Source organism: Thermobia domestica, chromosome 10 (genome assembly GCF_964235325.1).
Source record: "Thermobia domestica chromosome 10, izTheDome1.hap1.1, whole genome shotgun sequence".
NCBI lineage: Eukaryota > Metazoa > Arthropoda > Insecta > Zygentoma > Lepismatidae > Thermobia > Thermobia domestica.
This window is the reverse complement of record NC_137463.1, coordinates 220,940,324-220,958,235: the sequence shown is the minus strand read 5'-3', so window position 1 is coordinate 220,958,235 and position 17,912 is coordinate 220,940,324. Positions and strand designations below refer to the sequence as shown.

The window sequence follows — 17,912 nt, the reverse complement described above, 5'->3', positions numbered from 1 at the left end:
AATATTGTAAATATTTTTCACTTTGAACAGTTAGACATCTGAACTTACGACGTCATATTTAAGCCATAATTGAGTCAAGTTCAACCATAATTGAGTCTAACATGTCGTACTAGTAGGTAGTAAGAACGTTCTTGTCAGAGATATTATAATAAATAGCATTTTTTTTAATTACTAAGCAATTATGGTAAGAAATTTTAAAATAGCTCGTTCATTTGTGTGATAATGAAAAAAGTGAATACGGAACCAAGAAGCCCCTTAAAATAAATTTCCTTGTAAATACGTGCTTACTTTACACATTCTTTGTAATTGGTTACATGTTTCATAAAATAAAAGTTCCAGTTTCGTGACACATTTCACAAGATTATGAAACTGGTTCTAATTTAATTTAAACCCGAAACAGTTATTGTTTTCGCATAAAAATTCAGAAATTATTGCTCAAGTGAGTTGTGATTTTTGAACATTGTTGCGAAAGAGATATATCTCATCCAAAGACGTTAGGTGTGAGCTTCATATACAGCATGAAGAAATTATTTTGTGCAATTTTTATTTTTTCATGTCAATGATAGTGACATGATCCTCTTATGAGTAGACATCGGATTTTTGTGCACTTAAAATTCATGGAATACATGCAACTATGGTGTTAAATATATTAAAATATGCACTTGCACTAACAATACAATTAAAGAGAGCATTTTCAAACATGCAACAAAGTTATGACTGATGTTTTGTAGCTGAAATATAACATTGAAAATGTACTTTACCTTTCAGTGGTTCCTCTTCAGAACTTATTGTTGTGATATTTACAGTTTATATAATTCAGAATATTTTAAAACAAGCACAGATTACGAGATTAAAGTGTACACAGTGAGTGATGTGGGAACACATATCTAGTATTTTCTTCATGAATGTATTTTAAAGTGCATTTACTTTGCACAAAATCACACGAGCATGAATTTTCTACATGTTTCCACTATACACACACACAAAAAAAGTTTGTGTTTGAAAATTTACTCCTTCCCGTAATTAACCTTGCAGTAAATCCACTCAACCATGCGGTAACACTATAGCAAAAGTCAACACGCACACAATAAACTAGAGTAAACGCAAATACGATGTGAAAACTATTTCACAACGAAGTAAACTCACAACAGTGCGTTCAGTCAACACGGGAGCAGTTCGGCAAATTTCTTTCAAGTTCTCATGCTGATTTTTACGACAGCATCCCTTCCTTTCTCCATCCCTCTTTGCCCACATTTGCGGGGTCGCAACGTCTTAACGTCCACTGTGTCTCTACTTTGTTTCCAGTACTATGGCTTATATGAATATGAAACAGATATCATGCAATGTAAAAACAACTAACTTTAATGGACAGGGGTGTTTTCCAGAAGTTTTCTTTCCATATGATTATATGATGACTTATTTATGGCACGAGCCACCATACGTAGAAGGTGGCATAGTTGAACAAACTATACCCTCTCAGTAGCCTAAATTGCAAGAAAATTTCCACAGCAGGTTCATTGACCCGAGTATCGCATCTTGTCCACTTTGTCCAAGGGTGGGATAGTTTGTTTCTTACTTCTTCACCGAAAAGCATTTGTCTAAGATGGTGTTTCGGAGACAATAAAATAAAGAAAATATACTAGGCAGGGAGCGAGCGAAGGAGCAGGGAGGATGGAGTGTACCAATACCAATTATTCCTTCCTCTAAACTTTCCTTCGCCTTCGACAAGAGAATGACCGCTCAGTTTTTTTTTTTTTTTTTTTTTTCTGCCTTGTTTTTCTAGAAAGCGAAGGAGAGCTGGGGGATGTGAGAAAAACATCTGCAGGATTTCGGAACAAGTTTATCTCTTGTTTGTCTTGGTTTGTAACAATATTGTTTCTCCATAAACTAGGCATTCCTCATGATCCCATGCAAAAAGCCATTCTGTTACATAGACATTTTTGCATGCTATAAACATATATCTTAAATAAAAACATAGAATATGCTGAATATGCTCTTAGCGCTAATATATGCTCTAACCTTTAAAATATGCATTTATATGCAGTATAAAACTTCAAATTTGAGATGTATTATTGTAGTTAGAAACCCCTATCAAGTTTAACAGAGATGCATATAAGCAAACAAAAGATGCATTTGCATAAAAATCCGATGTCTACTTATGAGTGCACCATCATATTATATGTATAGGGTTTTTCAAAATTATTGTAGGAGTTTTGTCATTGTTTCATTAGATCTGAGAGATTGACACAGTTAATGGAAATGCATTTAAGTGTTACATGACTAAACAAGTTTCTGTCCATCACTTGTTTCTGCCGCTAGGTGGTAGTTTTGTAGTTCTTGCGGAGTTAGTGGACAAGCTAAACTTTTAACATGGCCACCATGTTCTCCAGATATTTCCCTTGTGATTTTTTTTTCTAGTACTACGTTAAAGATGGAGTTTAGTATTCTCCATAACTGGGTACAGTTGATAATTAAAGGCAAGAATTAAAGGATAGAACCAATGCTATCTATACTGTTACATATAACATGCTAGGTCATGCATGGCAAGAAATAGGCTATCGCCTAGGTATATGTAGGAGTGCCAGAGGAGAGCATATTGGGCATTTATAATAGTTCAAAATCTTACTTAGTAAGTTTCCTGACATTTTGCACACATAGAAGCACTCTACTTCGTTATTTCTCTATTCGAGCGAGCAAGGCTTATAAACAGCAACAATACTTAAAAGATCGTAATCAGTACGTGTTTGAATTATCCAAAGGAATTGTTTAGAAACAGTCAAGAATACAGTACTTGACGGGGACCCAGGATTAACTATTTCTAAGCAACTAACGAGTGCGAGTCTCACGGAGAATAGCGAGCTCGATCGAATGCGAGTCTAGGCTAGGTTCAGCTCCACTGAGAGTAGTAAACCTGTGCTCGAGTGAGCCCCGACTGCAAAATGGCTATCTCTGCTTCAAAGTTTCTCTATTCGGGTAAACATGGTTTATAAACAACAGAAATGCTAGAAATATCTTAATCAGTATATGCCCGAATTATCTAGAGAATCAACCAGAGACACTTCTAATAGCATGCCATACTTTTAATAATCTTACTCAAGTTTTCAAGGATAAGTCTGTAGGCTTGCACAAGCGTGCATTTACACAGCTGCAGACATAACTTGCTGTAGGCTATAGCAAACTTGCTAGTTCTTCGATTAAAGCTTGGTTCAGACTTGCCAATAGTACATAATATAAGGTTAGCTTTAAAATGCCTTTAAATTGGCACACCTGTCAAGCATGACTTGGAATTTATACTCAATAAAGCCATATACAAAGAGAATTAAGTAAAATTAAGGGCAAATTCAGAGTTACCAAGGAGGTGCTTACTTACTGGGACAGTAACTGACAAAACTTCTATTAGTCTCAAAAGTTCAGATTGTAATGAGAAGCTGAATCCTGATAATCGTTTGTAAACAAATACAACTACAAAGCATCTGAAGCGGTTACAATTGTATTGAATGAAAAGTTAACACGTATCCGAACTGCGCAATGTGCCATTTAATTATTATTGTGAACTGGAAACTTGATTTTATTTTTCTCTCTCTGCTTTACTACACATCACAAAAGAACATGTTTACTTATATCAAAACATAAGTACTCGAAAGAGAGTGCAAGAAGTTGCATTTTCAACCTCCACCTTAATGCTGCCATTGAGCAAGAAATGTAATAACATTGAAATTTACAGGTTTTTATTTATTTATTTATTTATTTATTTATTTATTTATTAGTGTGTGGTTTAAGCAATAAATATATACATTTTCAGAAAACATGTCTTATTAAACTTATCAAAAATGGGCAATTCTACAAATTGAAATCAACAGATCGGGTACTGGCTCTCTGTTTGGTCGGGCTTAGCCCAATCTGACCATTCTCTAATTACAGGTCTGAGATCAAAGTTTGTAAGCTTTATGAGTTACATTCCAACTAGCTGAAACTATAATACAGAATCTATGAAATGATAATTAACCGCTGTTTACTGATGATCACTTTAGTACTGTTTACATTTATTATACCATCACAGTAAATAAGTTTATAATTTGTTATTTTTTTTAAATTTATATTTTCTTAATGGTTAAAACACGAAACCTTGAATTATAACCTACGAAGAATGACTTTAACATATCTTATAGGTGCTTATAGGTGACATTCTCTCTTCTGTTCTAATTCACAGATAAGCAGCATTGTAGAACCTGTGATCAAATCCTTGAAGAACTAGAGAATGTTGACGACGAATTGGACTTGTATGGTATTCATATGGTAAAAATCCAGGATCCACAACTTGCTAAGCGTTATTCCATCAAGACATTCCCAGCTCTTATTTATTTCCGTAACGGAAATCCTCTTCTTTATGAAGGTAATGGAAACTGCAATCTAATTTGATTGTTAGATCAGACTCTATTGCTTATACTATGTACAAAAATATAATCACTAATTAGAAATATTATGGAAAATAGGATTTGTTCAATATGAAATTATTACTCGAGTAGTACTTATTCTTCCTTTTTCTTTTCTCCTTTTTTTTCTTTTCTCCTTTTTTTTCTTTTCTTTTTTGAATTCTTGAAATAAGACGCTTCAAGTTCCTATAACAATTTTTAAGTGTCTTAATTATATTACAGTAGAGTTTCGAAAACTCGGCCCAATATGGACCAAAGGGTGGCCGAATTTTTAAAAATGCAAGGTTATCGGGAATGGGGTTAAAAAAGAATAAGTACCAGTGTTTCCTCAGGAAATAAAGTATTGTAGTTGTTTGAGAATTAACTGCCCAATTACCCTTAAATAAAGGAAAAGTACATACTTTATGAAGGCACAGAGTCTTTACTATACATTAAAATAAAAATTAATGAATACACACTGTACAGTAATTTATCTGATAAGACAGATCTCAGAAAAAATATTTTATGAAGACATAAAGCTGTCTATAATAAAAAGCTAACTAGCACGCGGGGTTTTATCGTCCTACCAGAATGTGGCCGAATTATCCGGGCTGCCGGGTTATCGAGTGCCGGGCACTGTATTTGCAATTGAGGGAGATGAAAAATAGATTTTCACGGGAATACATATGCATAACAAAATAACTTATCAGAAATTAGTTAAACTACTATTGCAAGATGTATAAGAAAAACTACTATATTAGAATAATCATAATCATAATTTATTGCATCCGTTCATCGTCATACAACGAAATTGGACATGTCAGTTTTATATATATATATACCAGTATACATAAACATACATACTATTATTACATATGGATTATTATAGATTTACTAATTAACTTACTATACATTTAATTTTACGCATAAGAATTATTTTGTACATATTCTTCAACCGAGTAAAAGCATTGTTCTATCAAGTACCTTTTAAGTTGGGATCTATAATTCAATTAATACAACTTGTCGCTTGTGACAGTTGCTTTCTTCTGTTTTTTTTTTTTTTTCCTTCCTGCACGTGGTCATAACAATCAGCCAAGAAGGACTGTTTCTGTGGCAACAGCACGTTTAGTCAATTATAGTGGCTCATTTCTCTCGCTCTGCAGTGGTAAATATTCCACCCTTTTTCGCACGTTGCCAGTTTGAATATAAACAAATGCACATTGTTTTAGTCGAATGTCGACTTGAGTAGTGGACCTGCTGGTTATTGAGAGTATTCTTTTTAGTTCTCTTTTGTGTCATTTAATTTTATAAAACTGAGATTTATTTGCAGTGAATAATTTCGTGTTTCAATACCCGACGCAAAAGCTGGCAACGCAGCATTGAGCACCACGTGCGCGCAGCGAGCTGTCACAAGGGACAAGTAGTACAATTGCACTGTAAAGCTATTTACAGAGATCTGATTTTTTATACATGATGGAAGTAGATTGTATAATAGTGTACCTTTGTGCGTAACTGATTTATTGTATATATTTGTTCTATGTGCATGCAAATGAATGTCATATTTGCTTCTTGTGTTGTACCTGTGAATGTCTTTGTTAACAATAAATTCACTACCATCTTTTTCCAAATACATTAATACTTCGAACAAATACATTGAGAAAAGAGTCATTATTTCAAGTTCCTTAAAAATATTTCTGCAAGAAGAGTTCCATTCTACACCTGCAAGTACTCTTACCACTTTCTTCTGTAGCCTAAAGATAACAATACTTTTAGGTGCATTTCCCCCAGAACATCAAGTCATATTTTATTATAGAATGAAAATTTGAGTAATATATATACACTTAGCTGTTTTTATATTAATCTTATCTCTTACACATCTAATTGCATAACATAGTTTGCTTAATTTACTTCTTACATGTTCTATATGTGGTTCCCAGTTGAAATTATTAGATATTTTAACTCCAAGAAATGTAGCAGTTTCTACATATTTAACTGTCTTATTATTTATTCTTATTATTGGATTGGCTTGATTGCTTTTACCATTGTGAAAATTTAAGGCACATGTTTTATTTGCAATAATAATTAGGTCATTTTTAGTCATCCAACTTGAAAGTTGGTTCATTGCCGCTTGGCAGTTTGAAGCTAATTCGCTTTCATCTTTCCCACTAACTATTACATTTGTATCATCTGCATATAAAGTCACACATGAACTGTTAATACTTTCAGAAAGATAATTTATATAAAGAAGAAAGAGAAGTGACCCTAGAATTGATCCCTGTGGCCCTAGAATAGAACATTTTATTGTCATTAAGCTTTACAAGTAATAGACAACGTCCAATTAGTATATAAATATAATTAAGGTTATACATATGCACCTTTGCTGATGCTTCAACAGGCAGGGATTCGAGTGCAACATCCACTCCTGCTGCTTGACTTCCCTTTATTACTACTCGCAATAATACTACTACGAATCATTCAACCCTTAGTAGCAACATAAAATAAATACCTAGTACTCTTCTAATCATAGTAAGTGTATTTTTCTTTGTACATTCATATACGCAAAGCAGCACACTTCTCTGTATGTGGAATGATCAATACGGTACTCTTTATACAAATCACTATTATAATTTCAATATAAAGTGCATTGAAGTTGCTTCATTCAGAATAGGCAACTCTTAATGTTTGCAGAAAGCATAATTAGGAACTACGGTAAAAGCAATAATATAATTTAGAATTCGTTCAAACTAATGGGAAAATCTGTTCTCCGAAATCATCATATTGACGGGTGATGTAGCAATTAAATAAATTAATTTATTACAAAACATAGCGTTTCTCTTCTTGTGTTATTCATTTGTTTAATTTTCAAAGCAGTTTCTTACTTTCATGTTGATGTTTAGATCTAAGTTTATTTTTTCAGGTTTTTAATTACTCACTACTTATGAGCTATTTTTTTTTTCCTTTAATGATCTTAAAACAATAAGATATCATGTTTTGTGATAAACATATATTTTTGAATATTTAGGATTTGTTTGAAATGGAACAACATGACAATCTTGATATAACATGACATTTAAACACCAGTCTTCATCGTTTATTTTTACAGAAAGTTTAGTAATGGAAATGTTTCTTTTAATTCTACAGGAGATCTACAGAATGAAGAATCTGTACTTGAATGGTTAATTGACGATGAAAATCGTGAATTGGAGGACGAAATTGAAGATGTTAATCCACGAATGCTTGAAAGACTTCTAGATCAATCTCCATTCCTTGCTGTCTTTTTCTGTAAGTAGCCTTTATGATTGAATTTGCATAACTAAACATTCAAATTGACTAAAACATGGTGTCTTTTTCTGTAAGTAGCCTTTATGATTGAATTTGCATAACTAAACATTCAAATTGACTAAAACATGGTGTCTTTTTCTGTAAATAGCCTTTATGATTGAATTTGCATAACTCAACATTCAAATTGACTAAAACATGCTGTCTTTTTCCGTAAATAGCCTTTATGATTGAATTTGCATAACTAAGCATTCAAATTAACTAAAACATGCTATCTTTTTCTGTAAGTAGCCTTTATGATTGAATTTGCATAACTTAACATTCAAATTGACTAAAACATGCTGTCTTTTTCTGTAAGTAGCCTTTATGATTGAATTTGCTTAACATTCAAATTGACTAAAACACAAAGAGTGAAAAAGTGTATGACTGGACCACGAGTCTAACTCGGGATCTCCTGTATACCGTGCCGATGCGTTAAGCACTACGTTAATGCATCGGGACGGTATGCCGGAGCTCCTAGGTTCGAGTCTCGGTCCAGTCATTCACTTTTTCACTCTTTGTGTGTTATCGAATTCGCACCTGCAAAGGAACTGGCGTGTAAAAATAAGTTTTTGTTGATTGTCGGCTGTTTCCTTCCTCTCATTAATATACATCCAGATTGATTACTTGTCCGATGTGTGATGAAATAATATTTAGTATTTCTTCATCCAACGAAACTGTTTCCTTGTTTGATGTCTATTATAATATATTTAGTTTTAATTTTTCTTACGTAAATAGTTCCCGGTAGTTCACTTTCTAGAACTAAGGAAATATATTTACACATCCCAATTAGAGCAACAATTTGGAGTCAAAATAATAAATGATTGCTGTAAATAAGTGTTTCGACGTTTTATGAATTTAGGTATTTAGCACTTTTACAGTGAGTGTGTAAATTCTTTTTTTTTTTCTTTCTTTCTTAATGAAACAATTATTTCGGGATATTTATGTCTTACGTTTATTCTCGACGATTCAAGGTTGAAGTGAATATGTGGGAACTCAGGGCATATATGGCAGTTTAAAGGTGGTTCAATGTTAGTCATCAACATCAACAGTTTTAAGGATGTATATCAACATATTTTATTCTACTTGTCACCAATGATGATTTTTTTTTTTTTTTTTGCTTTCTTCTTAACAATTGATGTTTTTTCGTTCAAATTGTACTACTGTTTATAATGTACTGGCAGAATACCCGTTCTTCGCTTGGGAAGAATACGTTTCATCTCACCGACCCCGAAAACTGTGGATTTGGCACTAATATCGGTCATTTTTTCATATCTTCCCCCTCCCCTACATCTCTTATTGTTCTCTAATTTGAATTGTACTTTTCTTTTGATATTTTTGCATCCTGAAACAAAATTTTGTATCCTTACATAGTAGGATGTTCTGTTACCGCTGCCTTCTTTGTGTAATTATGTTTGTGCTTTCTGATGCATATTGTTTTCATTCTTTTTGTGAATTATTCACCCATACATCCACTTTAAATTGTAAAGTGTAACTTCTTGCACTTTTCATTTTTTTCTAGTTGCTTATTTTTGTTTGTTGTTCTTCGAATTATTTGACATGAAAGATTCCAATCTTATGTCTTCAAGAGATTGCCAATTGAAACGAGTTGTGAATTTTTCTCTTTCCTTTTCTTTTCTGTTTTCCTTCGATACAACATCTAAATTTATCTTTCTATATCCAATCCTTTCTCTTTCAATCGCCAGTCTTGTTTATATTTCTTTGATACGATTTTATATTTACTATGCATTTATAAAGATTCATTCAGTACATATAAGGTATTCTTGTTTATTTGGGAGTGTTGTGGATTCCAAGCAAAGAACCGCTTTAACATGAAATTGTTTGTATATTGGACATGATAATTTAAAATTTTGGAATTTGCAGCATTGTGAAGCTAAGGTTTAACGAACATAAGCAGTCAGTTGATTACATGATGACAGTAGTTCAGAAGACATAGTATTTTGTAGCTTTGCTGAATTTGAATTGTGTGTTGCCATGTGCAGAGAGTTCTAAAAATGTTGCAAAAGGATTAAAATTTGGTTTTAGAACTTCAAAGAAACTAGAAATATTGTTCATTTATTACGTAGTGATTGATCAAAAGCGTTTGCATCAGGAAAGCGAGTCGGCTTAGGAGCCCCAATATATCCGCCAGAAAAAGATCAGCTGAACTAGGGATGTGTGCCAATACAACACACGCAAGAGAATGTCTACATCTTAACAACTTCGACCTAAATTACAAGAATAATATAAGACTCCAGTGAGGAACATTCAAGACATTCACTTGAAACTCTGTAAGATGATGCTTATTCAGATATAAAATGATGATGGAATTTCGGGTTCACAGATATTCCCTTTCGTCGGTATTTTCAGATATTTCTGTTTCATGTCGGACAACATGAATAGGCATTATTACAGAATTCGAAGCACCCACATAAATTTGAAACACATGGACGGCACAGCTCCAAGGGCGGGGCAGCCACTAACATGTGGTGCGTCATTTCCATGTCTTTTCGTTAAGATTAATATTACTGGAAATACGTCGTTTCAAATATTGAAAGCATTTCTAATTTCAAAATTAAACAGACTAGGCAATTTATAATGTTGTTTAAACATTACGAAACAGGACACCCTAGCACTTCGCTTAAATTGTGGAATGTGTATTTTTTTTAAAAAAAAAGTGTGTGCTGAAAATTTGTTCGTTACGTAAAACAGAAATTGCTTATAGTTTTAAGGACTCCAAATGAATATGGTGAACATGTAATTGTGAGATTCCGGAAACTACCGTAAGAGTGCCTTAACACTAGTTAAAATTGATGGTAAACAGCTACGTCACAATCAAAAGTTGAGTTCAGTTTTAAAAAACGGTTTACAAGGTAATGCGACTCTTCGCTTGGAATTAATGACACTTTCAAAGTTAGTAAAATTTTAAAAAAAACTCCTTGTATTTATAGTGTGTTATTTATTATTTCTCATGTAAATCCACACTTTTTATATTTTGTTATTTGTATAACAATTGTCAATATATTTTGAATATAGCACATATTGGAATATCATCGCAAACAAATGTACAAAGTTATATTATTAACTGGATATTATTTAACTAAAATCTAAAAGTAATTACTTCTTTTACTTATTTAACAATTAGAAAACTACAATGGTATATACGTAAAAATACGATGCATTTTTATCGGTATCTATGTAACGCTTAAGAACATTTAATTTCAATTTTGTGTTTTTATAACTAGTTGCATAACATTCCGAAAGCACTTTAAATTGAGGTATACTGTAAGATTCATTTTAACTTCGCAAATATGTCCAATGGAAATACTAATGTTTACTTGATAAGAAAAGTAATTTAGTCTTTCTTTCCCATAGACGAAGAAAATTGTGAAGAATGCGCGGAGGTGTTGGAAGAACTTGAAGAAATAGATGCTGAAGCGGACGATTACGGTATTTACATATATTTTTACATTAAATTAATAATCGTAGCATTGTCAAACCATCGTAGCATTGCAATAATCGTTGCATATATATGCAAACAATGGATAGCAAACAAATAAAAAAATATTACCAGGATCGATAAACAAATGCTCTATATATATCTTGCTCAAAAAAATCTGTCCATCCATCTCTCTTTGAAAAGCTTAGCACTCTTACCTACAGTTAGAATTAAATGAAACAAACGTGGATTTTCTTCGGCCAGTTGATTTCTTTATTTAGAGCAAAGTATTGTAACTTCATATACAGTTGTCAGAATATGTCCTTTTAAAGAAAGGTGGGTGAAGAAGACTGTACAATGTAGATTAAGGTAGGCTACATTATTAACATTTCTCGAATACATATCAGACTGAAGAGATTTGAGACCACTTCTTTAGTGAGTAGAAATAGTTCAGAACAGTGTTTTAAATAGTTCTACCATTCAAAATCAAAATCAAATAGTAATATGTAATGTTAATCCCTTATTAATGAAGTATTGCTGTAGTAAAGTTACCTTCGAAATACCATCAATTCAATTACTTATTATGTAACTGCTGTACATGTATTATAAAAGGTATTATAAAAGGTATTCAAAAAGGTAAGCTTATTATTATTATTATTACTATAAAAATGCTTACAAGAATATTTACCATGTCTGCATATTATTATGCATTTTCTTTTTCCAGGCATTGATTTCGTAAAGGTATCAAGTCATGAGGCTGCTAAGAAGTACAATGTTATGCACATACCTACTTTGGCTTATTTTAGAAAGAAGAATCCACTGTTTTATGACGGTATGTAAACATATAAGTCTGTATTGTACACGTACTGCAATTTGAAATTGAGTCTGGAGCTGTAGAAGACAAGAGAGTGCATTCATACGTAGTTGCGCCCTGGCCATCAGTGCATAGGATTGCTGGAAGTCCTTTTGTGCAATGCTGTTGAAAATTCTTGTCGTAGCCCTTTTGATGGTCGTTACCAGTAGTGTATCCTGAAAATTTATTCATGTTTGCCGCAGCTTGTATAGGATATTATCTTTACTATACAACATAATTTCTCACTATATTTCATATTTATGAGTATCTTAACTGTATGTTTACACAAGAACTGTATTTGCAATGTATAAGCTAATTATAACTTAGTTTATGTTATTCCCGTCACAAATAGATTAAGGATTGCGTTGGCTCAGTGGTAGAGTGCTCTCCTCTGGTGTTTGGGCTTCCTGGTTCGATCCCGTCCGCCAAGTGGGCTTTGTGGTAGACCAGCACTGTGTGTGTGTGTGTGTGTGTGTGTGTGTGTGTGTGGCTTTTTAAAAAGGATTTTCCTTTTTCCACTCACTCTCTTAATTCCATCATTTAGTTTATCATCAGCTTCACCGTCTCTTTTAGCCTCAGTGCATAATCGTTTGACATTAAATACAAAAATAAATAAATAAAATGCAATACTGGTTATTTACTGATAGACACAATAAAATAGCCAAGTTAATAACTTACCATAAATTGTGAAGTCTGTTTCCTCTTACTTTCCTATAATCACTTGTAATTGTTTGAACACAAGCTCTTTTTTGTAAAATTCGTTTGATTTGATTTTGAGTTTAGCGTCCCTTTGATTAGCGAGGCTATATGAGACGGACTCACAGCTTACGTGGATCCGAACTACATGAGCTCTCACCAAGAATCGAACCCGGGTCTCCCATTGTAAGTTCGTAATAACACCATAAAATTTGAAGGGTACTTTTTGTCTCATTTCACACAGTATTTGTTTTTCGATGGAAATCAAAGCTAAGGAATTGAGTCTTTCCTGCTCTTGTGTGGATCAACAGTAAGTCTTGATTCTTTTTAGGGAGGAGAAGGATCGCTCTACCGAGGCTGTTATGGATCACAATCACAATCTAGGATCCATTTCGAAAATCCACACTTTTCTTTAGAACAAAGAGGTCTACTTAAATTCAATATTATTGCTTCCACGTAGTGAAAACAAACCGAAGTTAAAAAATGCACACTACCCTACCGCGCGATCAACGCTAAAGCTTACAAACACAAATGCTAGTCTACGATAGTTTATTGTTGTTCTTTTTTCTTCGTTTCACACCATGACCCTTCCCTCACCTGTTCTATTTTGGAGGAGGCTAATGTTCGAGAAGGAACCCAGAGTAGTATAGAAACAATATACGAGCGAGTTGTTGTGTGCAGAACAATTTGGTTGTCATAGTTTTGTTCTTTTTTTTTCGTTTTATTTATTTTACATTTTAATTGGGTATTTTGCAGACTTCAAAATAGGTATTACAGAAAACAAATGTTAATTTATACAATAAAATGTGCTATATACTCATATAATTATTTGCTTTGTGTAGAGGGAAGGAGCGGATTTCTCGTCGTCTGCTGGTAAGTACAAGTGCTATCATGAGATGTTGTGACAACCCTTGAAACCGCTTGTAGCAGAAGCCTTAGTTTGAGCGGTCAACTTCGCCACCAATACCAGGCGCAGCGCCATGCGTCTGGCTGTCGCTTTCCATGCTGCTAAGCTAGAGTATGTTGTTCGCTCCTTCCTCCGGTAAACTCAGCAGATTCTTGTATCCGCTAGGAGGTGCTGATATTTCAATCCCATACAGAAGCGCATTTAAGACATAGTTAAAGCCACGAGACATTTTTATTTGTACTCATAGTGAGCCAAAATTAAAATAATAAATTTTGCTTCGATTATTTGTTTACCGCCGGTAAACGCTTTAACACCGAGAAATCGCCACTGGTCGTTACGTCATCAAAGTACGAACCTTTGAGTAATACTTAAGTTTAGGACATAGAAAATAATCGTATGGAGCCAGATCTGGTGAATACGGAGGATGGGAAAACACACAGATCTCCTTTTAGGACAAAAAGTCCTGCACAATCACTTGTGGAAGGACTCGATTTTCGAGTAAAGTAATTTGTATATTTTGATTCTATTTTAATGTTTATGTCACAAAATCATTTATTAAGGTTATGGGAATTAAATGTTGTATATGTGAGTAAGTGCAAGCTGCACAATGTTGCAAATGTTTGTGTCAGCAGTTTGTAGTAAACAAATGTGTATAAGAATGTCATCGTCGAGAGTATGGCAATGTAGGAAGGAAATGTTGCCAATGTGTCTATCCTCACATTAGCCAGATTCTAGAAATTGTATAAAGTGAATCTGTAAGATTTCACGAATTTCATGAGATTACGGATGTGCGGAGAATTGCTTAGAATCGGGAAATCAGAACGTGTCGAGGATTGCAATTTTGAGTTTTGACACATGGTAGGAATTTGTCTCTCCATGTGAAAACGGTGTTGCACGTGCTGCAGCAGACGACAAGCAGACGACGGAGGTTGGACAACGCTAAACAAAACTGGAGGACGGAAAGGTTTTGAGATGGAAGTTGTGAGAGAAGTTGAGAGAAGTTGATCAAGTCCTGGAAGTCCATAGAGGAGTTCTCAGGGTGCAGTTGACCGAGTCTATGATCAAGTCTTAGTGATCATTCGTTGGTTCGAGTTTGGAGAACCAAGTACTATTCGAGAATCAGCCAGATGAGAGGAGGAGAAAATACTTCATATTTTAAATCATTCTAACGACGTGGAACATCACGCAGAGAGTAGCATTGAGAGGAGCCATACCTTAATGCTCGTTTCCGTCTTTCAACAGCAAGGAGATTCAGCTTAAAGGAGCCGAGTTCAACGCCGGAACAACGAGGGAAAGACACCAGTTCATCCAGGTATGTGTGGCACCGATTCAGGGTTCAAAAGCTCAATACCTGACCGTTTCTGTACCCGTCTGGCAAATGATTCTTAATATCCGTCGTTACTAGCGTTCTGAAATCTTACAGTACACTCATAAGCATAACTAAAATTCAGTGATATTAAATTAATGAAGTGGACGTATTGTTATTTGATTTATCCCCAAATGAGAAACCTCTCGCAAATTAATATCAAAGTTCATCCCACTCATTCTAGATGGTGAGTGGAAGGCATCCAGTTGCACTCAATTTTGCATCCCCAATTAGGCACTGAGTGGCTGGGTTGTCACACTGTCTCGTGACTTGGGATCATTGATATGGAGCAGACGCCACTGAATATCACCCCGGTACTCGGGCTTCACACGTATGATACGTTGCAGTAACCACTTCAATACCTCAAAGTAAAATGAAGCATTATCTGACTATCTTATAGGCACAAATTTCTTATGCACAATGTCTTTACTATCGTAAAATACAATGAGCAAAATCTTGATTTCGGATTTTGAATGGTGCAGTTTCTTGGCTTGTGGAAAGTTAGGAGACTTCCACTCTGCACTCAGACGTTTTGTCGACAGGTATATTGAAACACCCATGTCTTATCCCCAGTAACGATATTCAGGAGGAAGTTAAGTTTCTTATTGGTGGTAGCAATCAGTTCTTTGCAGTGATCAACCCTGTCCTTTTGTTGGTTATTTGTTATGGAATGAGGTACGAAACGGACACACACCTTCTTCTTGTTGAAATTGTGGGTTATTATTTGCTACATAGTTTCTTTATTCACGTACAACACCTTAGCAAAGATTCACAGTGTCGTATTTCAGTCTTGCGGAATAATGTCCTCACTTTCTCCACCTCTGTTCTCACTGTCCTTGCTGCACTCGGATGTTTATCGTCATCAATTGACTCCCGTCCCTCCCTGAAACACCTATCCCAGGCAAATACACGCGCATGGGATAAGCAAGTGATCCCATCATTATTTGGTATCAGTTACTCATGAAACATTCCTTTTTTGTTTGCACTACAACTTATTTGCACAGCTACGCCACTTGAAAAAAAAATCAGCCTCAATTTCAAACTGCCGAACTGTGTATAATGTCAAACAAAAGGCCTCTCTATATTCTAGAACATCAATATAAGATAAACGACTAATGGATATTGAGAAGTATTTTGATATACTGCACATTGGTCTTATTTTTGCTAAGAAGATTTCGTAAGACTTAAAAGGAAAACTTTATATATATATAGTGTTTCTTTTAATAATAATATTTAATTCCCTTTATACCTTACAGTAATTCTATTTGGATTAAAAATTTCTAAATTTCTTTTTTTTTTAAAAAAAAAAAAAAGAAACTGAGTAATTTAAAAGTAAGAATCATTACTGTATTATTACATGCTTTTAAAAACTAAGTGATCCCTGAAAACCATAAGATATGTGAAAAAAGCGTACTTAGTATAAATTACAAATAAACTAATTTAATCTTAATTTTGTATCTACCATTTGGTTAAAGTATAATTTTTCTTGATTTCATTTATAGGTGATCTGCGTGATGAAGAGAAAATTTTGGTTTGGTTAACATCGCAAGAGATCTTTGAAATCAAGAATGAGATCGAGGAAGTAAATCGAAAAATGTTAGATAAACTACTGGAAGAAAATGATTTTGTTGCAACGTTCTTCTGTAAGTCTTTCTCCCAATTTCATTATCGTATGTAGAATTCTCTAGTTTAGTGTTAGTTATTTTTCGATGTCCACAAACTATTATTACATTTGTAAATGATAGATTTATTTGAAATATGGTATTTGGGACTTTTGTGTGTCCTAATGACTTTTCGTTTTCCATAGTTACAAATTCTATTAGATATATTTTAGAAGAACTCCAATTTCTACGGGAAAATGTTTCGATTTGAGAGTGAAAGATGTTATTCAGCATACGTCCCTCCCCCTCCCCCCTGACTTACTCTGTAGTACTTCAGTATCTCAATGAAATGTATAATAATTATTGTTTTTATATATTTATTCATCAATGTTGCTGACACGCTCAATTTTCTCTTGAGTTTTCGCGCTATTCGAAGTTGGTTTACGTAGATCCTTGATTTCAGAAACCCTCAAAGGAAGTAGTCACAAGGAGTAAAGTAATATACCCTAGTTGGCCACTTCTGGTCGGCATTGTGAGAAATAATCGGGCCGGGAATTTCCCAACACAGAAAGCCAATTGTGTCGTGGGAGATATGGTAGATAGCGCCATTATGTTGAAGTCGCATGCGTTCAATATCAATTTCGTTCAAATGTGGGCATAAAAAATTGATAACAATATTGCGATTTTGTTCTCCATTAACTGTCACAGCATTCTCATCCGCATGTTGAATTAGGTACGGTCCTATCACTCCACTAGGTCAAAATCCAGACCACATGGTTACTCGTTGTGTCTATAATAATGACTCATTGATTTGTCGGAGATTTTCTGCTGCCCAAATTCAACAGTTTTGTTTGTCAAAGAAACCAATTAAGTAATATTTTCCATAAGTAGAAGCTTTGCTTGGTATATAATTAAACACAAACAAACTATTTGCTGAGCAAAACAATATATTCACATTTAAAAACTACATACGTGTGACACTTTCGCCACTTCATCAGACACTATCATCCTCTGGCGGCACTGTCACACGTATGTAGTTTTTAAATGTGAATATAGTGTTTTGCTCAACAAATAGTTTGTGTTCAATTAAGTAAGAATGTGCCTCGTCACTGAACAATATTTTCTGTGTAAAATCTTCATTCACCCATTGGATCCTCAAAACCGATTCAAGAAAGCGTCTTCTCTTCAAGTGTTCATTTAGTTTCAGTTTCTTAGTAAATTGAATTTTGAGGGCTTATATTTGCGGATCTTTTGTGAAAATGTGATGGATGCAACTTTTCGTAATACTCTACTGTTGTGAACGATTCTGGATAAATTCTT

At 34.0% G+C, this 17,912-nt stretch overlaps 1 protein-coding gene across 4 annotated transcripts in view; it reads left to right on the top strand.

Moving 5' to 3' along the window:
• The window catches only part of hlk (hulk), a 266,967-nt gene that overhangs the window by 235,619 nt on the left and 13,436 nt on the right, over positions 1 to 17,912 (top strand). For all 4 annotated transcript variants that reach the window (XM_081729126.1, XM_081729125.1, XM_081729128.1 and 1 more), the window contains 5 exons: positions 4,211 to 4,393; positions 7,554 to 7,694; positions 11,106 to 11,180; positions 11,894 to 12,001; positions 16,494 to 16,634. In XM_081729126.1, the coding sequence (XP_081585252.1) occupies positions 4,211 to 4,393; positions 7,554 to 7,694; positions 11,106 to 11,180; positions 11,894 to 12,001; positions 16,494 to 16,634 (648 nt within the window). The remainder of the gene's footprint in view (positions 1 to 4,210; positions 4,394 to 7,553; positions 7,695 to 11,105; positions 11,181 to 11,893; positions 12,002 to 16,493; positions 16,635 to 17,912) is intronic.